The 24933-nt window shown below is 39.6% G+C and overlaps 1 protein-coding gene across 3 annotated transcripts in view; it reads left to right on the top strand.

The window, feature by feature from the left end:
• Positions 1-24933, top strand: part of SVEP1 (sushi, von Willebrand factor type A, EGF and pentraxin domain containing 1) — a 131246-nt gene that overhangs the window by 57968 nt on the left and 48345 nt on the right. For 2 of the 3 annotated variants that reach the window (XM_086770749.1, XM_086770748.1), the window contains 19 exons: positions 561-679; positions 2110-2239; positions 2897-3004; positions 3195-3326; positions 4687-4878; positions 5954-6079; positions 10224-10409; positions 10744-10977; positions 11489-11650; positions 12381-12542; positions 13363-13524; positions 14100-14194; positions 15340-15436; positions 18454-18567; positions 19444-19557; positions 20350-20551; positions 21556-21713; positions 22848-23049; positions 23686-23861. In XM_086770749.1, coding sequence (XP_086626875.1) covers positions 561-679; positions 2110-2239; positions 2897-3004; positions 3195-3326; positions 4687-4878; positions 5954-6079; positions 10224-10409; positions 10744-10977; positions 11489-11650; positions 12381-12542; positions 13363-13524; positions 14100-14194; positions 15340-15436; positions 18454-18567; positions 19444-19557; positions 20350-20551; positions 21556-21713; positions 22848-23049; positions 23686-23861 — 2871 coding nt within the window. Of the gene's footprint in view, positions 1-560; positions 680-2109; positions 2240-2896; positions 3005-3194; positions 3327-4686; positions 4879-5953; positions 6080-8190; positions 8300-10223; positions 10410-10743; positions 10978-11488; positions 11651-12380; positions 12543-13362; positions 13525-14099; positions 14195-15339; positions 15437-18453; positions 18568-19443; positions 19558-20349; positions 20552-21555; positions 21714-22847; positions 23050-23685; positions 23862-24933 lie in introns of all 3 variants that reach the window. The other variant, XM_086770750.1, reaches the window with a different exon arrangement.

Raw genomic sequence — 24933 nt, 5'->3', positions numbered from 1 at the left:
ATGCTAGAAATATTGCCATTGTTTCTTTCTAGTCAGTTCCACACCATGCTCCAGGGAATTTGAGAATCACTGCTGTCTTGTTAGCAGTATATCTATCATGTCACAAATATTTTGGGTTTTTTAAGTCACTGATTATCAGAAAAAAAGTGTTTTCTTCTGTATGTGTCATGTGTGTGGGCAGTGAAAGGACAGAGATACTGTTTCTTCTTAATGAGTGTATGTGTGTAATGAATGGATGAATAGTAAGAGAAATAAATTCATTCTGTCTTATTTATTCCCTGTTTTATGGTTGTATGTGGAAACCTGAGTCTTACTATGCTCAGTGGTGTACAAAAACACAGCAAAAAATAGGCCCTTCCGCAGGAGAAATTACTGTCTATGTGTGAGCCAGTAGACAACAATTGGAAAGGGACAGATACAGGAAATTTGCAAAAATACATGCATTTATATTCCATGCAGCACAAAAACCAGTGGTTATAGCAAGTTGCAGTCTAACTGTTACAGAGGTTTTGTTTCTATAAGCCTCCATATAAAACTTAGTTTGTCTTTTTCTGGATCAGATATTGAAGCTCCTCGGATCCACTGTCCAGAAAATATTGAGACTGAGACTCTGGAACATCATAACTCTGCTAATATCAGCTGGCAGGTACCAACAGCTGAGGATAACTCTGGAGATGAGGCAAGTTAAAATCTATACATTTGACTAGAGACAGTTTTTCTGTAGGTAGCTATTTCAATTTAATTTTATGATCCGCTAGAATTTCTTTTGTCTGATAAGCAGGGGTAGAAAAATCCACTGAAAAATTTGTATCTTGAGAATTCAGCATTTTTTGTCTTGGTTACGGTTATACAGTCATAGGACACTTTTCATGGTGTTTAAGTGCATAAAATTTGATATGGTTAATTTATGTGGTCAAAAGAAAGAATGTGCACTTGTTTATAAGATGGAGACAGTTGCTTTAAAAAATGAGCTCTTAGAATGTGAAGAAGTTTAATAAACTCTTCTCAGAAGGAAATAAACCAGTTCATTAATCTAAAAGGCTAGCAAGAACCCACTGTGATAAGTAAAAACTTGTTTCAGCTTCCCAAGTGAGAAAGAAAAATCTCATTTTCCTATGCAAGGCAAGGTTTGGACGTGGGCCTTTGGCTACTATGAGTATCAGAAATCTGGAAATAGAGTTACAAGGAAAACTTGCTCCAGAGTTACACATAAAGAGTAAGGTTTCCTACAGGCTCAGACATGATCAAGTTACAGCAACTGAATGCTTTATCATGAGTCAGCAGAGGAACAGTGACTTTGTGTGTGCTTTTAATTTACTGCAAATACAGGAGGTTTTTGCACTTGGAAGCTGAGCTGTCCCAATAAAAGAGGTTTCAGTTTACACATTTTTTGCTGTAGCAGGTCGGGTACTGTAGCTCTGCTGACACAGGGTCATTCATTGACCTATAGAACCTAAGTGCCTTTGCTCTTAGTTGTAGCAGGTTTGTCAAAGCTGTGGTTGTCAGATAAACTTCTTTGTTCATATGAAATCAGGTCTTTTAAAGACAAGTTCCTTAAGACAGTTCTAACCCATATGAAAGAGCTGTGGACAGCATGTAAGTGTTGTTTACTCCGAAAGTCAAGTTCCTTCCCCGTGACAGAATGTTTTGAAGCATCTGTGAGCTATTGACTCATAAACATACGTAGATTAAAAATGGACGTGTACTTACAGCCCAGAACTGTCTGCTCCACTCATCTCTCAGAGCTACGTTGCAGAAAAAGCAGGTTCTGGGCTGGTGTAGTGTGTGTTCAGTGCAACGAGGCAAACAAGTCAGTCTTGAGTTTTGTTAAAGCACAGTGCTGTAAACTGCAGCAGGTCAGAGTCCAAATCTGAGTAAATCCCTGTTGCTATAAAGAAGGCAGTCTTAAGAAGGAGAGCAGGGCACTCTGTTGTGAGTGCCTCTGTTGTGAGGCACTCTGTCCACCCTTGTTGCTTGAAGAGGCTATTTGCATTAAGAATGAGCAGGTTTGACATCAAAGGATATATTTTGTGGCCGTTTCTAGAAACATAAGTGTCATGATTACTAACCAGTTGTGTTTTTTAAGTAACAAGTGTTCTCCTATAAAAGGTCTCGATTCACGTTACCCCAGCTTTCATACCACCGTTTCTTCTCCCAATTGGCGAAGTTGCCATTACTTACACAGCAGCTGATAAGTCGGGCAATGAGGCGAGCTGTACATTCATTGTCAAGGTTATTGGTAAGTGCTAGTAAAAATCCCTTGGGAAAAGAAGTCTGTCATGGTTGAAACCTTCTAATTCTGTGCAGAAAGAGACTGTGAGTCACTTTATCTGTGCAGGTATAAGCCCAGGAGTAATATCATCTCTGTAAATGCTGTGCTGATCTTGGGTCACAGTTTGTGTAGTGTGCAGTCATTGCTTCCAGATGTTCAGTTTGGGTTGTGTTTTATTCTGCTGTTACTTCTGAATGTTCAGATTTCTCCTCACACTGGTAGATCAATGCTTTATTGTGTTGTCACTTATTGCCTTCATAATATATATATTTATTCTTTAAAGACTCCAAGAAAATTTCCAAGGTTCCCACACATTGCTGATGCAAATCATTGTTCAAGTATTTCTGTCAGACAGTTGTGTTATTCAGTAGTCCTCTTAACAAGGTTTACTCTGTAGAAGGCAAACAGGATGCAGAAACTGTGAGTTCAGCAGAAGAATTAATCTTGTCTGTTCCCTCAGCATCTACCAGCTGCAGTAGCTTTCAAGCGTGGACCTAACTTTGCCGTATCTTCTGATGTGAACTTAAAACTGCTGTTTACCTGACTCCTTCTGATTATAGATTTCATTTGAGTGTGGCAGCAGTTCAGTAAGCTAATGTCATGCCATCCCTTCAAATTCTGCAGATGCAGAACCTCCTGTAATTGACAGATGCAGATCTCCACCACCTGTGCAAGCAGTAGAGAATGAGTACCCGGCAACATGGGAAGAACCACAATTTTCAGACAATTCAGGTGAGAAAGTGCACCTCAAAACAGGCACGCAACAGTGGAAGGCTAGGGAACTTCAACATATTCACCGTTGATCCGTTGGAGTTTAGGATTTGGAAGATATGCTGCCATTTCCTTCTCCATGTGTCAAGATAGGTGTGATCAACTGTTTTTTACTTACTGATGTTTTAACTTGTCTTTTAACTCTTCTAAGGTTCTCCACTGACTGTCACTAGGAGTCATGCACCTGGAGATCTCTTTCCCAAAGGAGAGACAACAGTTCAGTACACAGCCATGGATCCCTCTGGCAATAACAGGACATGTGAGATTCACATTGTCATCAAAGGTTTGTTGTCTTAATCTTCCGGTCAAGCGTGTATAGCATTGTTTTAACTGAATATCGTAAAGGATGCAATGCTACTCCAATTTTTCAATTAGTCTCCAGTTTTTCTTTTAGTTATTCCCATTTTGTATTGGAGGAACTTGAAGGCAGTCAGGATATTTGTTAGTACCAGTGAATATGTTGTCTAAGACTGAGGAAGCACAGCAGTGAACCTAGTCCTGTAAATTCAAATTAGGTCTAAAAGCACTGAAATTATCATTCATTAAACAGTAAAGCTTATGGTAATGGATCCTTTTTTTTTCCTCAGTAACAGATACCATGTGAAATCAATTGATGGGTGTTATTGAAGTCATAATTCAAATCTGTAGTTAAAACTTTATGGAAATATTTCTGTAATCAGCTACAAATATTGTACTAGAACACTCCTTAGATTTTAGAAGCTGGCTGTACCTGTGCATTTGTGTTTATTGCATAGACACCTTTTCCCTGCAGTTCACTTTCTTCTTTAAAGGCCAAACAATAATTTGGCAGATAAAGTATTAAGGATGAAAATTCTACTTAATCTCTGCTCTTTAATGCTTATGTCTTAGTTGGACATCTGTATTAAAAAAAATCTATTAGTGAAGAGACAGTTTAAAATCATGCGGACTGAAATTTTGGTTATAGCTTTTAAAAAGGTAACTTACAAATGATTGTGCTAATTTCTGATTTGCTATAAATCTTAAAAAGAACAGGTCAGTGCTTATAATTGGCATTATTTCAAGTTCTACACCAACTCAGACTTTTTGTGGTTCAGTGTTTCTGATGTGATTTTTTCAGAGATTCACAGTCTCCTTCACAACTGGTCTGTAAAATAAGTCGTAACTGATGTTTTGCAGTCAGTCCCTCTAAGATGATTCTGACAAGTCCATGTTTTGTTGCAGTACTGCAGAATGGATAATGTTTCAGAAATCAAAATGTAACACAGTTTGCTAAAATTCATTGTGTGAAAGTTCATGTAAAAATTAAGGTTAATGTTTTGTATTATTTTAGTAAGTACATGCATGAGCATCCACCTTTGAAGATGAAGTACAGAAGGGCTGGGGTTTTGCGTTTCTGAGTTTTTTTAATTTCTCATACGTATCACGATTTTTTTTAAGTCTTCACATTTCTGGATTTCAAATTCCAGTGTCAGAGTTTGAGAATAATTTAGCCGTAGTCTGATCCTGCCTTTATGGAATTAACAAATACTACTTCCACAGACTTCAAGAGAGGCAAGATTAGGTTGATACTAGGAACTCAGAAATCCTATCAGTGCTGTTTTCCTGTGTGCTTGCTTACTTCACCACATTCATCAAGATATAAATCTTTGTATTTTTCATAGGTTCCCCCTGTGAAATATTTGAGCCTGTGAATGGTGATTTTACATGCACATCAGATGAAGTGGGAGTTAATTGCACTTTGCGCTGTGCAGAGGGTTACAGCTTTTCAGAAGGCTCGAGTGAAAATTACTATTGTGCTTATGAGGACGGTGTCTGGAAGCCACCTTATTCTCCAGAGTGGCCTGGCTGCTCTTGTAAGTCTTATTGTTATTAAAATGAGTCTGCAGCCCGTCAAACACTATGTTTAATGTGGAAGTAAATGAAACTACTTTAGAAATTATGACTTCTACTTAATGATAGCAAATCTTCTCTGTCCTCTGCCTCCAATTTGTTACAAATATTGTGAAAGGATGCCTGAAAGTCCCTAAATGTGTTATTTCAGAAGCTGTCTAAAACACAAAAATAGTAGTGAATTTGAATCCTGGAGATCACAAAATAGCAAAGACGGCAAAGTAGAAAATGTCTGTCCTTATTTTAAATTTATATTTGAGACAGTTTGTTTACAAACACTAACTGTCTTTTCGATAGGCATTTCAACAATATTTGCAGCTTATTGGTTCAAATGCACAGTACATGCTGTACTTACATATTTCATTATCACCAAATCAGAAGTGTTTATGTATTTTCTTTGCTATGGACACATGCAAAACTTCAGCTGTGGAATTTCCTAGCTTTAGTGACGTTTTAATAATAAATGTATCAGAGCTACATATGAAGCCAGTTTTGGCAGCGTATTGCATCCACTTCCATCAGAGTGGATTCCTTGATTTCAGAAAATGAAAGCAGTGTTTCAACTCTGAGCGAATGACAGTTATGTTTCAGAGCTATCTATCAATTAAAAATCCGTAACTCAGACACTTAGAAACTTTGATTTGCTTAAATTCTGAATAAGAATTTTTTATATCTATATAATAGAAAGACTTTTAGTGTTTATTGCTTCTCTCTCTGTAGAAAGTAAGCACAGAATTTTGTTGAGAGCTCACAAGTCTCTTCCATTAAGAAAATGCTGAAATAGGTAAATGATAGACCTTTTTTTAAGGTCTATTAGCTTCCCCAATAAATTTGATACATGTCAAAGGATCCTATTCAACTGCTTTGGCTGAGGTACGTATGATCCATTTTCACATATACAACACTGGGAATTTAGGTTGCTGACTTAAAGACAGTGCTTCTTAGCTTAGTACATTCCTGTTTTAGCCTGAATGGTCTTGCTTTTAGATCTGAGTTTTGCACTGACTGGTAAAAATGTATTTCTCCAACATTTTTCAGTAAATCGTTTTGCAAACCATGGGTTCAAATCCTTTGAGATGCTCTACAAAGCAACACGATGTGATGACAACAGTCTTCTAAATAGCTTTACTGATGCATTCCAGAGTGCACTTGGTAAAATGGTAGGTTAGTAAATATTCCTTCCTTTTACATACTTTTTAAAAAATATACGTCATCGTTACTTTTGCCAGCTAAATAATTTCATATAAGGAAAATACAACAGAAACTGATAAATGAAATTTAGGCTTTTTCAGAAGATGACAAGTCTCCTTTAAAAATAAAGATGATTCACTGCCATTTTAATGTCATTCACTTCAGTCTTCAATATGGAGTTACACAGAACAGAATTTATAGAAGTGTCCAAGTAGCTTAGGGACCTGGCACTCTTCAGCAGGCTTCTGAAGAGAAGCTGTGCAGTTTTGAAAACCCCTGTCAATTGTCCCCTAACCTCGGTGTTGTTTTCAACAGTTCGATGTGATTATAAAATATATATATGTTTTATATAGAATATGTATACATATATTCATATAATATAAGTGAATACACATGTATACAAATAGGTAAATTCCACATTGGTGCATAAGTCCAGGCGCTTAAATCAGGTAGTAGTGATTTAAATAATTTGCTCAGGTTTCTTGAGTTTCTGAGTTCTGACTCTTAGCATTAAAAACCGCGTGGCACTGAATTTAAAGGGATAGCGTGTTCTGTCTCTACCATGTATCTTGCTTTCCACTTCAGTATCGTAATCTCCCCTCTTAATCTATGAGTGTCCTCAGCTGCAAAGCAGAAGCAGCAGGACCTTGAGTTGTGTTCTCAGGAGCGGATGGCCATGCCTAGTGTGATAGCACTGTGCCGGAAGAGAACACTGAGCATTTACAGATTTTTTTTGCAGGATAAGGCCCATATCCTAAACCCTTCTCTAATAACTAAAAAGCATTGTTAGCACATACAGCTAATGGAAAAACTCCTGCAACTTCGGAATATATGTCAGCAGCTCTTGTCAAATGGCTGAAAACTTATATAACACTTCAGGCAATCTGTGACACTTCAACCTAAGTATCTGTTACTCTCTTGCCTTAATTCAGGTTTGCTCCCTTCCAGTAGAGAAATCTTGGCTGCTTTTATTTCTATTCCTTTCCCCTAAGAGCCAGCTCATGCCAGGTTCCAGTGCTTAGACCATTAACTATTGGCAAGCAAAGGTAATAAGGAAAAAATGCTTAGTGACCTGCCCAACCAGTTACATCAAAATGCAACAATCTGGGAAAACAGTCAGAAAGGCTGTTTTGAATATGCCTATTCCTGTTCCCAAGAATTTGAAATTCTAGCAGAGATCTGAAAAGGAGGAGGGAGTCAGCAGAAGCTGTGTTTCCAATGGAAAAAGTAAACAATTCCAAAGCAACATCTAAAGCCCAACTTGCTTGAAATCTTTCTGGAAAAAGCAAGAAATACGGATTTTATCAAAAATCACAAGCATTTCAAGCATTTCAATACGTTACCATTAGGTAAACTATGATTTTTAAGATATTCCTACTACCAAAAAAAGCAACCCAAACCCACCACAATTTTACCCTTTGTTTTCACTGTAATTAATGAGACGTAATTGTGCCCTCATCATGCATTCATATATTCTCATCTCCACTGCTTTTGTGGAGAGAAGAAATCAACAATACCAGAAAGGTTTCTGTCAATTTTTCTTTTCAGTGGTTTCTGTCCTTCTCAGGGGATTTTCCCTGACCTCTGAGATTTCTTGGTGGAATCCCTGAGCCCATTCCTGTGGGTAGGGAGAGGTGGATATGAGGAAATACAGTTTGAAAGCTAGAAACAAAGTAACAGCGTTGTTGTAAACCTGACAGACTTGTAAGTTACACAGCTGAGAAAACCGCAGATATTTTCAAACATGTGAGCTCTCCTGTCATTTTCAGCAGGGAGAAACAAGCCTGAACTTATTTCAGTATTTTGGAATTTCACATACTAGAGTGGTTAACTGAATGGGCCTCTTCTCTTATAAAAAAAAGATCTTCCGTAACAAAGAGCTTGTATGCCCTTTTATTTCCCAACTGTAGCAAAAGAACATATTTCTTTCATCAGACCTTACCAGGGTTATAAGAGACATGAAAAGGGGAAATCTAGTGTCACTGGCAGGATGAGCACTTTACATTGTAATTAGAAGGTTTTACAGGTCAGGGAGGGAGCTATGTGGTTTTATTTTTTAACGTTATTATTCTTTATGTTGGAAGGTCCCATCATTCTGTAATGACGTTGATGATATTGACTGCAGATTGGAAGATCAAACACGGAAACATTGCTTGGAATATAATTATGATTATGAAAATGGATTTGCCATTGGTAATTATGATTGCATAGATTCTTAGCCATCCAAGTTTAATGTGGCTTAATTCCTTTTGTTCTGAAGTACATAATATGTTCTATGAGATGGTTTTTAAAAAATAACTCTAGAGCTCTTAAGATACTAAGCCATTACATGATAGGTTCTATAATAATATTATGGAAGTTTTTGCTGCCTAGTTTTGATATTGCTTCCTAAATAGCATAAAGTAAAAGTTTACTGAGATGCCTTGTGATGGGGCAGGGGAAAAAAGCACTTACACACAGAGTCCTACAAACCTGTTTGGTTTCCCTGGAAGGAAGCCACTTTCTAAAAGCATAGTTTCAAACCAAAATACTGAAGAAGTACAGTGGTGTTCTGGAGATTGTTAAGAAAATGAGGAGCATCCTTGATGCTGGTTCAGATCAGCACAGAACCTTCACCATGTAAAGCTATACAAGCCTACATTTGCCCATTAGCTGTGAAATGACTTCCTGTATGTTAGGGCAGATTTTGCAGGATGACTAGCTATATGAGACTGAAAGCTGTGACAGTCCTAGTGATTCTAGTTCTCAAGTTCTCACTTTGCTTTATAGCGAGTTAGTTGTTATTTTTAGTCCATTTTCAAACAGGTTAGTGTCCATGTTGTGCTGCTGTTGTCCTTGGGATTTCTGAGTTCTGTGGGGTTGCTCAGAGCAGGAAGGCTAAAAACAGATAACTCAAATTACCTATCTTAGCAGGAGGCATTTTGACTGATCAGCGTCAGAATATGTACTCTGTCATAGGACTGTGGCTCTTTTCCAGTTTTGTAGTGGAGTGACTTGGTAGAGCTTTTTGCTTATTCTCACCTTTTAGACATGCTTCACTGAGTTTGTGAGCACATTTGTTCGTAATCAGAGATGGGGGTGCTGGGTGTTCAGTTTGCAGTTGTCATCAAGGTAAGGATGAATATTGATGAAAGCTGGAGCTAACTTGTAAAGGCATGTGGAGGAAACAGTGTTGAGGACATGGGATGTAGGGTCCTATCATCTTCTGGTTCATGTCATCCTCTTATCAGAATAACCTTGTTGCCATTTTTCTGGAGTTTCTCATTATTTTACACTGAGGAGAACTCTCCTCAGGTCATAAGAGACAACAGTTTAGAAAATGAGTTGTGGAATACTCACGCAATATTAACCAAAAAGCTGTAGTGTTAACTTTTCCTAGTTTCTACTATAAATTAAACATAATCTAGGTGACAGTTAAGAGATAATTGGCAGGATTTTTTTATATCTTCACGAATTTAAAAGGAGCTAGATCACTAAAATAGACCATCTCTAGATTTAGTTGCTATGGAAAGGCAGATTATTGTTTAGTTGTTTCTGGTTGAAAGTTTGTTATAGGTGAAGTACATTATTCGGGGGATGAATTTGACTCACTATGTGTAACAGGAAATGCCTCTTTGAGGGTAATAAACACATAAGGTAATGCTACCAGCCTTTTCTGAGAGGGCAGATGATGATAGAACTATGCAGGAGTTGTGAGAAGAAGATGCAATGGAGACACATGGCATAGCCCATGCCATCAGTTATTGAGCAGGAGGATGAAGAGGGAGCAATCTTGAATTGGTTAAGAAGGTGTTGCTGGCAGGTGAGGGTCCATGCGGGGCAGGGGAAGAGAAAGGATTGCAATCAAAAATTACTTTTGTAGCAGTGTTTCTTTAAAGCTTTGCCTAACTGCACAAGATTCAGGATCTCTAGGATACCAGTTAGGAGTGAGACTGGTTTTTCCTTTTTCTTTTGTCAAAATGCTGGTACAATAGGCACTTGTGCAGAGGCAAAGCCAGCACACATCTGGAGCTTCAAACAGACCCCATCTATTGGGGATGTATTTTAGAAATAAGTACAGGCACTTATTTTCCATATGATGTTGCTTCTCTTTTTCTTCTTTCTTAATACTTCACAGGACCTGCTGGCTGGGGGGCAGCAAACCAGCTGGATTATTCCTATGATGATTTTGTTGATGCAGCACAAGAAGACTTATCCAAGCATCTGTCTGCCTCTGTAAAGGCAGCACCTGCTCGAGTCAAACGGCATGAACTGCGTGTTCCAATGACCGACCACAAAATCAAGTTAATATTTAACATCACAGGTGAGAGAAGTCAAAATGTTGTCCTTCTCCTATTCCTTCCTTTGTTAAAAACATGATTCTAATACTTTCAGTAAAACTTAGCCTTCAGTTCACAAAGCCTACTGGAGATGCGGATATCATTTTTCTGGAGACATTCATAACTCCGTTTCATCACAGACTTTCTGCTTGAGGGAAAGATCACAACCTCATGTTCATGGAGAGCATCGTGCATGCGGCCTGCTTTCCACTTTCCACTGACAAGTTTGAGTGTAGCACTCTTGATATACCCCAGAGCATACTGGGAGTGCTGACTGTAAAATCTGTGTGCTTTTTGTGTTTTCTGTTTATATCCCAGCTAGCGTGCCACTGCCTGATGAAAGGAATGATACATTGGAACTGGAAAACCAGCGACGGCTCCTTAAAACTCTGGAGACAATCACCAACAGGCTGAATAGGACTCTCCATAAGGAACCCATGTATTCCTTTCAGTTTGCATCCGAACTCATTGTAGCTGACAGCAACTCACTGGAGACTGAGAAAGCCTTTCTTTTCTGCAGGCCTGGTTCTGTGCTGAGAGGGAGAATGTGTGGTAAGCCAGATGACTTGCTCCTTACGTGTATTTAGGATCCTTTAGAAAAGCAAAGTTTTAGAGAATGTTTGCAGAGGGCTATGGCTTGATACAGTCCAGTGCTTGTGGTCTCCCAGAACAATAAACTGCAAAATGCTTTGCGCAGTTTGACTTCCAGAGGATGTTTATGTTCCTAACCAAGGCCTGTGGAAAAAGAACGCTTTTGTACCCAGAATTCCACTCCCATGGGGAAGTCAGACATATCCACACTTGGTGATACGCAGGAAAATAGCGCTTGGTATGCAGTCTTTTAACTCTATTAGTCTTATGGGTGATGTGTAGCTAAGATAGGGAGTTGGATTGCATTTCCTGTGCATACCGAGATCTTTGTAGTGTTCCAGAGAGATACCCCATTTGCTGAGGAAGACAGTCGTTTCACATAAACAGGATTTGACTAAATGGGAACTCTAGAGGTAAGACAAGTACGTATGATTGTGCATTCTGATGGGAACCTTGTGTTTCCAACTTTCAGTCAACTGCCCTTTGGGTACTTACTATTCACTGGAGCATCATACCTGTGAAAGCTGCTGGACTGGATCCTACCAAGATGAGGAAGGGCAGCTGGAATGCAAAAGTTGTCCATCTGGTAGCTATACTGAGTATCTACACTCTAGGAGCATCTCTGAATGCAAAGGTGAGAACTCTGTCTTCTTTGGACAGCCACTTCTGAGTGCCTGGTGGCATCCTTTTGGTCTCCATTGTAGGAGTATTGGAATGAGGTTAGCCTGTGCAATGAGGAGCAGTCCTAACTGCCCCTTGAGGCATATGTCAGGAGAAAAATCCAGGTTTTCACCACTGCTGTGGCATGCAGGATGCCTGGGCAGATGTTTTAAGAAGAGGTGGCCTTTGAACCTTTGTTTCATTTCTGTTGTCCTTCTGTGAGGTTGTGAGCCCATTTTGCAGGGACTGGTACACCTAAAATAATGCCATTTGTGTCCTTGCCAGCCTCTTTCCATCCTACCCTGATGAAAAATGAAATGTCTGCATCCTACATTACAATGCTCTGGCACTGAGCACCTCAGCACCACTACTTGTTCTGAAAAAGAAGTTACTAGTTTTATCTCCTGTTTATTTTCTTGTCATTAATTTTGTTGATTAAAAATGAGTAACTGAGTTGCAATAAATAATCTGTGAAGTTGTTTGAAGGAGAATTAACTCATTAATCATTCACAAATGCACTGTAAGTGACTTACCACAATTCTTTATTTTTTCTATTTGTACCCATAAAGTCCTCCAGAGTAGAGCAAACTCTGGAAATAAAAGTCCCTGTGATGTGTATTATGATTTCAGCATTATTTGGAGAGGTTAGGACATTGTTTCCTGTTGGACATTGCTTAATCTTTATGAATTCTTCTGCCTTATAGCTCAGTGCAAGCAGGGAACATACTCATCTAATGGTCTTGAGACCTGTGAAACGTGTCCACTTGGCACATACCAGCCAGCATTTGGATCCAGGAATTGCATCTCTTGCCCAGAGAATACATCAACAGTAAAAAGAGGCGCAGTGGATGTCTCAGCTTGTGGAGGTTTGTAACAAAAGGGGCTATGAAATGTTTTACATAAAATTCTAAAAATTTCTGAATGTTGTTTAAACATCAGATAATGTAATGCAATTCATCTACCTAAGATTGAATTCCACTTCTGATTAAATGTGGACCAAGCAGCATTTCCCAGCAAAATGACAGGTCATTTCCTGATACTCTAATTATTTGAAATGCCCTCCTTCTAATTTCCAATATGGATTCTTATCTAAAGATTAATAAAATGAGTGGGTATTTACATGAAAATAAAACCTTTTTTCCTTACAGAAGAGAAAGAGAATGACAGCATGTTTGTCACTATTATCTCCAGAACAGCTTCTACATCTTCTGAACAAGAATACTGGATTTTAACACAGTTTGTTCCCTACCTTTTTTCAAGAAATTGTCCTCAACTGTCTTTGGGAAGCTTTGCAAGAAAGATTCCCAGGGGAACTAGTCTGCAAGGATTAATAATACAAAAAAGACTTTTCTTTTGTCCTTACTCCTTCTTGAAGGAAAAAAAAAAAAAAAGGATGTGAGAGATAAAAAGAGAAAGGACATTGCATTTAAAAACTATACCCAGAGCAGCAAAAGGATAGAAATGCTTCACAGATATTTACTTAGTCCTTTGAGAACTGCTTGTCATCTAACAGTGCAATTTAATAAGCATCTCCTAGAGTTGTGAATTCCTGGCAGGTTTCACCCTATTCCTTTAAGTCTGAGAAGGGACTATAAGAGGAGAAGAGAAAATGACCAGGAAGAAGTGAGGGAAGGTGGAGTGGGAGTGCAAGTGATCACTCAAAAAAATATCCTTTTGTTCTTGCAGTACCATGTCTTGCAGGCGAGTTCTCTCGTACAGGTCTGACACCTTGCTACCCTTGTCCCAGAGACTACTATCAGCCAGACCCAGGGAAGTCCTACTGCTTGTCTTGTCCCTTCTATGGAACAACAACTGTCATTGGTGCCAGATCAATCACAGATTGTTCAAGTAAGTCAAATTATCTCTGCTGGAGAAAGTGAATAAAGTGAACATCTAAAGGTTAGCCAGCAGTAGTCTTAACATCTCACTCTCCTCACAAATGTAGACCTCGCATTTCAACTTGGTAAAGTTCATAGCTGGTTTTACCTACTGGTGTTGCCTCTTTCTTACGTAGAAGGGGTGACTGTATGATACATACCGAGACTCAATAACAGAGTGTACATATACAGAGTGTGTATACACACGCACACAGTGTATATGTATCCTATATATGTACACTATACAGAGAGTTATATGTGTATGCGTGTATGTTTGTGCATTTAAATACAAATAAAATATATTTTGTATGTACCCACACATATATGTGTTTTAGAAATGTATGTGCTTGCAAATACATATATGTTTAAAATAGATACAAAATACTATGTGGTTACTGTGAAGTTTGGTTTTTCTTCCCACAAATTCACTTTTTTCAGCATATCTTTAGATGCATTACTAATGTGCAATTATTATGCCCTCATGGAATAGAGAGAGACCTTGCCATACAGTATTATTAACAGCACTTTAATATCTTTCCTCTGTAGGTTTTGGCTCTACTTTTTCAGCAGCTGAGGAAAGTGTAATGATGGTACCAGCCTCTCCAGAAAATATCAGCAAGCAGTACAAAGTCAGCAGTCAGGCAAGGACAAGATGTATTTTCCAATGTTATCTTAAATGAAAGAAAGAGTGCCTTATCCAGCAGTCAATGACTAAGACATTTTTAAATGTAATTGTTATACTGACTGTATTTCCTGAAGAGATGAGAGTGATGATCATGAGGGGAACACTCAAACTCTAATCATAGAAGCACTTTTGCTGAACAAAGGAGGCAGCGTCAGCTATTGGCAATCTTAAATTCCGGACATGAAGCCTTCACCTGATGTATGAAATATTTATCACACTTTTAAAAGAAATGTAAACTCTGTGGAGGAAGTTCAGCCAATCTATAAAAGGTAGATTGACTACACTCAGTCATCTGATGTCTTCCATATGCTGAATTCCAGAAAATACTACCAGGCATCTAAGTCCCAGTTGTAAAATCTTTCTTTTACTTATTGCAACATTGATACACTTGAGAGGAGGCAAGCAGAGCTCCCTTCTGCTGTGAGTATCCTCTCTGAAATACAGGCAGGCCCTCATGTGATAGAAACTATTCCAGTGACAGTGTTTGCCAGAGATGCCCTTACCCCCACCATCTCCCCCCAGTCTGTAACTGACAGGACTTTATTTGAGTCTAAAGTTAGGATATTGTGTAAACAGCTAACTGATGACGAATTTGGCCTGGACCATTGTGTAACATATGGACAGATGACAAACTGGTATCTTATACTTTTAGTTGACCATTTACTCAAGGGCTTTGCTGAATTAAGGTTTGCTACATTATAAAAAATAATGCCCTACCAGTTCACCAGATGACCAATAGCAGGAAGTGATTAGCCAGTGTAAAAGGACACAAAGTGGAGAACTCTCATATAAAAGATAGCATGATACAAAATATCACCTGTGAATCATAGCTAAGACAGTTCTAAGAGAACAACTGCAATGATCACATTTTGCTAAGTAAAAGGTCATATTAAAATATTGATTCAGATTCCTGGTATTTTTCTCTAGGAAAAAGAATGTTTGTTGTGCTGAGGAGACAGAGGAAGAGCTAGAAGTTAATAACAGTGACTTTTTTCCCTCATTTTTTCAAAGTGAATATAGGGTGTGCAGTTTAAAATTAGAATATTTTGTTCCACCTGTGTTTCTGCCTGTACTGTAATTTTATCATTCTTGTTCTGGCAGGTCTTTCATGAGTGTTTTCTGGAACCATGCCACAACAATGGGACATGTAAACAATTGGGAAGTGGATATATTTGCATATGCCCACTTGGATATACAGGTAAAAAATTGAGAAGGAGGTGGAGGAGTTAATGTGTCTCCATGCCCTTAACATGAGCAAGCATAAAGGAGCAAAACATTTCAGTGCAAGAGTATAGCCTAACTAAATGGAATATCCATTACAGATTTACCATACATAAGTATTAAGGAAATAAATAGTCCCTCATGTTCTTGCTGAACTATATATCATGTTTGGCAGAAAAGGATTTTGAATGAGGTTTCTTTTAGTGGAGTTAGTGCATCTGAAAATCCTATAACTTGGCAATATTTGTGATTAGTAAAAGCTGGACATTTGCACTGCAAACAGCTAATTTCAGCAGATCTGCCTGTATTCCTCTTCACTGTTAGTTTCCCGGTTGCTTCTAAGCAAACAAATTACTTGCTGTTCAGCTATTATCAAGAAATCATCTCTATTACTTGTGGTAGATATTAAGTGCCACTGCCTGGAACTGATCAGTCTGTTGCCAGATGCGCATCATGCCTTTCTAGTAACAGACTGTAGGCAGTCCAAGAGACTCCTGGAGTGCATTGAGGATAACTTCTTAAGTCTGGTAATAGACAGCCCTACCAGAGGGGATGCTGTACGGGACCTGTTGATCACCAATGCAAGTGAGCTGATGGATGGCAACAGGATTGGAGGCAGCCTGTGCTGCAGGCACACTGGTGGAGTTTGCAGTCCTGATGGAAATGGATCAGGCAGATAGTAAAGTCAGGACCCTGAGTTTTAGAAAAGCAAAATTCCAGCTCTTTAAGGTGTTAGTCAATAGGACCCGCGGGGAAACTGCCCTCAGGCACAAGGGAGCAGAACAGAGCTGGCCAGTCTTTAAGGAGGCCTTCCATAGAGTGCAACAGCTCTCAATCCCCAGGTGTAAGAAAGCAGGCAAGGAAGGCAAGAGGCCAGCATGTCTGAGTTGAGACCTGCTGGTCAAACTAAAGGGCAAGAAGGAAATGTACAGGTGGTGGAAGCAGGGACAGTAGGAAGAGTATAGGGACACTGCCTGGTTATATAGAGGTTGAGGTAAGGAAGGCCAAGGCACAGCTAGAGCTGAGCTTGGCAAGGGATGCAAGGAATAATAAGAGCTTCTGCAAGTATGTCAGCCAGAAAAGGAAGGTCAAAGCAAGTGTACCCACCCTGCTGAGCAAGACTGGTGAACTGGTAACAATGGATGAGGAGAAGGGTGAGGTACTCAACAACTTTTTGCCTCAGTCTTCACTGGTAACCCCTCTTCCCACACCTCTCGAGTGGATGGGCCACAAGACAGGGACTAGGGGAGCAGAGTCCTTCCCACTGTAAGAGAAGATCAAGTTTGTGGCCACCTGGGGAACCTAAATATACTTGAGTCTATGAGACATGACAAGATGCATCCCAGAGTCCTGCAGGAATTGACTGATGTAGTTGCCAAGCCACTCTCCATGATACTTGAAAAGTCACGGCAGTCAGGTGAGGTCCCTGCTGGCTGGAAAAAGGGAAACATTGCTCCATTTTTAGAAAGAGTAAAAAGGAGGATCCTGGGAGCTATTGACCTGTCAGCCTCACCTCTGTGCCTGGGAAGATCATGGAACACATCCTCCTAGCAGCTATGCTGAGATACATGGAGGACAGGGAGGTAATTCGAGACAGCCAGCATGACTTCACCAAGAGAAGTCCTACCTGACCAACCTAGTGGCCTTCTGTGGTGGAGTCACAACATCAGTGGCCAAGGGAAGAGCTACGGCTGTAATCTACCTGAACTTCTGTAAGGCCTTTGACACAGTCTCCCATAACACCCTTCTTTCAAAATTGAAGAGATATGGATCTGATGGATGGACTGTTTGGTAGATGAGGAATTGGTTGGATGGTCACATCCAGAGGGTAATGGTCAACGGCTCAATGTTCAGATGGAGGTGAGTGACAAGTGGTGTCCCTCAGGGGTCCATACTGGGACCAGATGTTTAACATCGTCATCAGTGACATGGACAGTGGGCTCAAGTATACTCTCAGCAAGTTTGCAGATGACACCAAGCTGAGTGGTGCATTCGACACGCCTGAGGGGTGGGATGCCATCCAGAAGGACCTGGACAAGCTCGAGAAGTGGGCCCATGCGAACCTCATGAGATTCGATAAGTGCAAGGTCCTGCACCAGGGCTCGGGCAACCCCTGGTATCAATACAGGCTGGACGATGAAGGTGTTGACTGCAGCTGTACTGAGAAAGACTTGGGTGTACTGCTGAACGAAAAGCTGGACATGAGCCAGCAATGTGCGCTCACAGCCGAGAAGGCCAGTCGTATCCTGGGCTGCATCAAAAGGAGTGTAGCCAGCAGGTCGAGGGAGGTGATTCTCACCCTCCACTCTGCTTTTGTGAGACCCTGTCTGCAGTACCGCGTCTAGCTCTGGAGCCCCCAGCGTAAAAAGGATATGGATCTGTTGGAGCAAGTCCAGAGGAGGGCCACAAAGATGATAAAAGGGCTGGAGCATTTCTCCTGTGAGGATAGGCTGAGACAGTTGGGGCTGTTCAGCCTGGAGAAGGCTCCAGGGAGGCCTTCCAGTACCTAAAGGGGGCTTATAAGAAAGGTGGGGAGAAACCTTTTAGCAGGGCCTATAGTGATAGGAGAAAGGGTCATGGTTTTAAACTCAAACAGGGTAGATTCAGATCAGACATAAGGAAGAAACTTTACACTGAGGGTGGTGGAACAGTGGCACAGGTTGCCCAGAGAGGTGGTGGAAGCCCCATCCCTGGAAACGTTCAAGGCCAGGTTGGACAGGGGTCTGAGCAACCTGATCTGGTTGGAGATGTCCCTGCTTCTTGCAGGGAAGGACCTTTAAAGGTCCTTCCAACCCTAACTGTTTTATGATTCTACAATTTTGTGTAGGTCTGTGTTAAAACACAAGCTAAAGAGAAGATAATAAACCTGAATGTCTGGTAATGTACGCAATTAATCAATCACGTTTTCTTACATTAAGTAGTCATGACTTCTATGTTTCTGAACAGTTTCAAATTTTGTCTCCCATTTTCTCAGTCCTGTATTTTGCATTCTAGGCTTGAAATGTGAAATAGAAGTTAATGAGTGTAAATCATCTCCCTGTCACAACAATGGAATGTGTAAAGATGGCATTGGGACCTTTGTTTGCCATTGTCAGCCAGGCTACTCAGGTAATTTTTTTTCACTTCATAGCTCTTCTTCAGACAAGCATTGTTTCTGTGCCAAGTAGATAACACAGAACACAAGGGCTATGTAATTCCACATCCGTGGAATTACAACAGGAAAGCAATCTGATCTACAGGTTAGAGTAAGGTTTTACTGTATGCGAGTCGGTTTTGAAATAAAAGGATGAGCATTCTAGGACAGTCTTCATGCATGTGCATGCATGTATTGTTCTGTTTTGTGACATTTCTAATCTGGAAAAAAAAAGTAATGAGGTTTAGGGAATTAGTAAGTGCTCACAGGAAAAATGCTTGTGAGACTGAATATGGCCTGACTAGAAAAAGCATTTGTGCAGCTCCTTTTCTGCAGCCCTATGAGTAAGTGAGTAAGCTTTTTCTTATCTTTTTTTCTGAGTCTTTTTTAACTCTCACCTGCATGCATGAAGGTATTGAAACCTGGGGGGAAACTGACACTCTTGAGTACTTCACCAAAACAGCACCTAATTTCTAAATATTTAAATAAACTTCTGAGGAGATAATTTTATGTGATTTAAAAAAGGGGGGGGGCGGATGTTTTCCACCAGAAATTTCCACCAGTTTTTCAGGTTTATGGCTATACATTTATAGACAGCAACATTTACTGGGTATTTGTTAAACTTTATAAACTATGCATTTGCATCTTTCACATCCCAGCATCTGAGTAACACAGATGATCTCTGTAGATGTTTGCAGTAGTGCAGTCAAACATGGAATTTTATCACCTGATGTCAGAAGGCTTTTGTTATGCAAGCAGGATGGTATTGTTCTGTCTTCCACATTCAATCACTACAGCATGCAGACCTTGACTGTGTCTTGATCATGCCTTGTAACTCTTGCTGTTTGAAGGTCTCTTGTGTGAAGAAGACATAAATGAATGTAGCTCCAGTCCATGTTTGAATGGAGCCCACTGTGCTGATGGCAAGAATGGTTACCGCTGCACTTGTGCAAAGGGGTTCACAGGTATAACTTTTCTGTTTAAGTCAGACTCACTCTTTCTGACCAAAACAGATGTCTTCCTACCCTGTCCAAAGTATTTCAATCTCATTGCTATATGTTACATATATTATATGTTGATATGGATATACTAGATTCTTTAGGTCCCTGTAATCTCTTTAGTGTAAGTGTGGGTTCAGAAGGAACTTAGCATGATATTGAGGAAAAAATAAGGACATTCACATGGGTGTGAATTGTTCTTTTAAATTTTATTTTTAGAATAAAAATATTGTAACAGTAGACAGTATGGTCTCTATTAGAACTACGCCCCATCCTCATACTCAGCTTTCTACTGCTTTCGTAGATTTCTGTAACAACTAGGCATATCTTATCATGTTGCCAAGGAGCTCCACTGTAAAATCATATACAGTTTCTTCATTATTCAGTGTGTGTAACATAGAGCCTCTTTCACAGCAGAAATCCCAGAATCATGTGTTTCTGGCTTTCGTGTTTCTCCTTAGAGTTAAAGTTCCAGCTAAATTTGTTTTGTAACAGCTCTGAATAGTTTCTCAGGTGATTTCCTGAGTCAGCCCAAATTACTCACATAATGGGCAATACCCCACAGTTTGCTGAGGTTTATTTTCTGTGACTGCAAAGACAGTTCCTGTAATTCTTGTATGACCACTTAACCTCAGTTAACAGTTAAGTTCCAAACTTGGTGTTTGGAGATTGGCTACAGTCCTTAAAAATGGAGATGAGTTAGTAATCTCTCTTAGGTTAATTCAAAACGGAGCTGTGACTTTGTTCTTTTCTTCTCAGGTGCTCACTGTGAAACGGAGGTCAATGAATGCCTTTCAAACCCATGTCTTAATAGGGCTATTTGTGAAGATCGAGTTGGCGGTTTTTCCTGCAAGTGCCTCCCAGGTTTTACTGGTATCTTGTGTGAAAGAAACATCGATGAGTGTCTCAGCAGACCCTGTAGGAATGGAGCAACATGCAAAGATGGTATCAACAGCTTCAGGTGAAAAACAGATGATTGATGTAATACAATGTGGAAAGTCAGATATGCTATGATGCTTCAGCCTTCTTAGATTTCAGCAAGGTATTTGACAGCCTGATCTAATACGACTGGTCTCCTTATGCACAATAAAAGACATTTTAAAAGGCAAGACAATAAATCCTGGTGTCCTTACTCTTAAAAAATTACAAAGTAGACAGCAAAGAAAATATACAGAGTTTGAAGTGTAAGGATGGTAGGACTGCATGGTTTTGATGCTGACCTTTCAAAAGAAGTCCACTTCTCTAAGCTTCAAGGGCTTGTCTTGCTTCTCATTAGAAGAACAGGTGATTACTAGTTATGTACTTGATATTACTACATTTCTATAGCCTGACAGACAGGGATAGCTGTACATATTGAGAATATAGAGATTAAAATACAAACACCGATGAAATCTTCCAAATATTTATTTTTATTTTTTAGGGTATCTGAACTCACATCAGAAGTTACAAATACCAATAGCAGTGTCATATTCTAGATCACTGTAGAGAAATGGACCAGCTATTACTGTCTGGGTTTAAAAACTCTTTCCCTCCCCAAAGCCCCAGAAGTTTTGGTGCCTTTCAGACTGGTTTTCCAAGTACCAGTAGTTTTGGTGCCTTTCTACTTCCTTGGTTTTCCCTCTGTGTAAGCATATCTGCCTGAAAAGTCAAGTACCTCTCATCTATAATTCTGTGGACTCTAGAAGGCATGCTTCACTCACAGGACTGCAATGATTGCCTCTCCCAGTTTCATATGAAGAAACGCAGACATTGTGTTTAAATATTGTGTTGTCTCTATCAAGAGGAAATATTATGCAGCTAATAGGATTCAAGAATACTTAAAGGAATAACCAAAATAAAACTCCGTTAATTCTATAGTATCTCTTCTGTTGGGGTTGTTTGTTTGTTTGTTTTTTTCAGTATCTGCCAGGATTCTTTGTCGTGACAGCAGCCACCTTTGAAGTGTACTTCTCTTTTCCTCCATAGGTGTCTGTGTGTGCCAGGGTACACAGGACGAAACTGTGAAGTGAACATCAATGACTGTGACTCCAGTCCCTGCTTAAATCAAGCCACCTGTGTGGATGCCTTGAACTCGTACGTTTGTAAATGTCCCCCTGGCTTTACAGGCAGCAGGTGTGAAACAGGTACATAGGACCAAGTGTCAGAAAAAGGTGGCTTGACTAAGTCTCTGGGAAAGATTTGCTCGGGGTTGGCTGACTTCATACAGCTTCCCCAGAAAGCAGCTAGGGTGGTGGGATTCTGGGAGGCTGAGTGGAGCCTGTGTGACTGCGGTATTAAAAAATGTAATTGCAGACAAGTAACAGCATGTGTGCTATGTCATATTTGTGTTTATTTCTCTTTTTTAAGGAACAGTTCTATCTTTTTAATGCCTAGTAGGTCTGTTGAGTTTAATTTGTATTTGCTTTGTGTATCTGAGTTAATTAGCTTTTTCTGTTTTTTGTATTTCGTATAGGGCCTTGTATCTCAGAGTCAGAGATTAGTCTGTGGTAATCTCAGCTTTAGAACTCCTAGAGGCATCAAGTTCCCTATAGGTGGGCAAAATAAGTCACACCTAATGCAACTCCTTGGATGATGCTGGAGTTAGACCACACAAACACGAGGCTCAAATCCGTTTGTCTTTTAGCCATGGGAATTATAAAGTGTTATACTGGTATCTGGTGAATTTTTAAACGGAAGCTGAAGAACCCATCTTGATTTTACAGAGACAGTAGAGAATGTACAGGTCATTTAAACCTGCTATCCTATGTCAGAGTTTAATAACACCTACCTGTCAGGAGAGCTCTGCTTGGTACATTTATATGTAGTATCCTTGTAAAGCGTGTCACTCTGCATTGCAGAGCAGTACAGAAGTGCTGTTCCATACCAGTGCAGTGTATTTCAGTAAGTTCAGAACAGAAAAAATATCTTTTTTTTTTTTTTTTGGTGAATAAAATGGAACCAGCTGATCACACCTCTTTGGGTTGTGGGATGATGGATGGATATGTCATTTCGTTGACAGAGGACTGAAAAGCAAGGTTCATATTCATTGTTAGATAATCAGCTCTTTTCTTCAAACCTTGTGTTTACAAGCCTTGTAAAGCTCTATATGCTGGCTGATGTTAGACTGCTATACATTCTTTCTACCTCTCATCAATTTAAATTGAATGATTCTTGTAGATGGGTAGCGTTCCATTCTGTTGCATTTGCTGAGATTCCATTTTACTGTCTTTCTGAATTTTCAGGAATGTAGCTCTGAAAACTCTTTGTCTTTGCTGCAGAACAGTCCTCTGGTTTCAATCTTGATTTTGAAGTCTCTGGTATCTATGGATACGTCATGCTTGATGGTGTCCTGCCATCTCTTGGTGACATCACCTGTACATTCTGGATGAAATCCACTGACACCACAAACTATGGGACTCCTATTTCTTACGCAGTGGAAAATGGAAGTGATAATGCATTTCTTCTGACTGATTACAATGGGTAAATCAGAGTTCTGATTTTCTATAGTTTACAGATGTCTTGAATTGATAAAGAAAGCCTAGACCAGAAGTCTGAATATCAGTTTTGCCTACTTTGGAGCAGAAAAATCTGCATCTTAACTCCGTAGCTGGAGTTGCCTCTTTGTTTTGTTTTTCTCTTTGCTTTGTTTCCTTCACTTTCTACCAAATAGAAGAGTAATGGCAAGAAAGCAGTGAAATTTAGAAAGAGGAGTACTTTTGTCTGGACTGCATTTATGTCATATTTAAATGACACATTGGGACAATGATTGCATAAAATGGAACTCAACATTCAAACTACTACAGTGTGTTTCCAAAAACAGAGATGGACCCAAGGGTCAAGTTTAAGAATCCACTATGCAGCCATGACTTGAATCTTCATGTTTTGGTACAAAAGCACATTACTTATGTCACCTTGCTTTGCATATGATAAGTATAACTTCCAAGTTCTCTGGGAGAGATGTATTTTGTATGATGATCTTTCAAGAGAAATTTTTTATATGATGTAGACGCCGTTACGTCATTTGGCAAATAATATTTCTTTGAGTCATGTGGGTCAGACCATGCTTTTAAAGTTGTGGCATGCAACTGAGTATGCCTTCATCTTCCTTCCATGCAGCTGGGTTCTTTATGTAAATGGGAAAGAGAGGATCACAGATTGTCCTTCAGTGAATGATGGTAACTGGCACCACATTGCGGTCACATGGACATGCACAGATGGGGCGTGGAAGGTATACATCGATGGAAAACTGTCTGATGGAGGCAGCGGGCTCTCTGTTGGCTCAGAAATCCCTGGTATGCTTTATTTATACACCAGATCTGTTGCCTTCATTCTGTTTTTCTGTTTTTTGGTTTTTTTTCAGAATTTGCTATGCCTGGAAGGAAATGTTTATTTTTGTGGTTTTACTATGTTTTCATATTTTCAACATTTATGTAGGGCTCATGTTTACTGTTCCTGCTCATGAGGACTGTTCCTTTACTCAGCCTCACTGAAGACAAAATGCACATTTCTAGGGTAAACTAGTAGGTAACTTGTTTTGGGGGTGACAGAGTGTAGTCCACAAAGGAACCTATGTGGAGCTGATTTTGGAATGGCTTTGTGGGACCAGGTTTCTCAGACAACAAGCTTAAGTTGAACCAGCATTTCCCTTACAAATGTGCACTCAGAGTTGATTGAATTAGCCTTCTCCTGTTACTTTCAGACATTTTTTTAAACTTATGTTTATGTTTTTTCCTAACAAGATGGGTTTTGCTATTTCATTGTTTTCTGTGATCAGAAGTGTTTCCAGGAGTATCAGAAGATGTGAAAAGGAGTACTTTCACCATTAAAGAGCTGCAAAAGGGCTGATGTTAGATTGCTGCAAAGAGATTCATAGTTTCAAAAAATTATCCGTATTAAAAAAACTCTAGTGTAGCATTTTAGTCTGTGTACATTATGCTTGCCCCTGTCTTTCCCAATTATATTTGAGTTACGTCTAGCGACAAGACCTAAGGAAGTGTGCAGTGTTCGTTACTTTTTGCCCTTGTTCATACACCATGTGACATACAAAATGCATGTCCACATCATCTGTGCTGTTGGTCAAAGAGGAAATTTAACTTGTATGGCATGTCAGAATGTTGGCCATTTAATCATCAGTGTGTTTCTGAGGGTTTGGAATCAAGTTTGTCCTAACCTTCTAAGCTTTTGTTTAAAGCTAGCAAGCTAGCACTGTAAAATGTGACCCACCTGCTCAAAACTTTTTTTTTGCGTTTTTCTGGAATATGCTTCAAATACTGAGCTAGAAATGGTTGCTTAGAGCCAATACTATTCCTAAAGCAGACATGTAAAGTTTCTGCTCTCATCAGCATGAGTTTAGTATTAATTTGA

The sequence above is a fragment of the Chlamydotis macqueenii genome, chromosome Z (assembly GCF_036417535.1).
Source record: "Chlamydotis macqueenii isolate bChlMac1 chromosome Z, bChlMac1.mat, whole genome shotgun sequence".
Taxonomy (NCBI): Eukaryota; Metazoa; Chordata; class Aves; order Otidiformes; family Otididae; genus Chlamydotis; species Chlamydotis macqueenii.
This window is presented reverse-complemented; position numbering and strand designations above follow the sequence as displayed.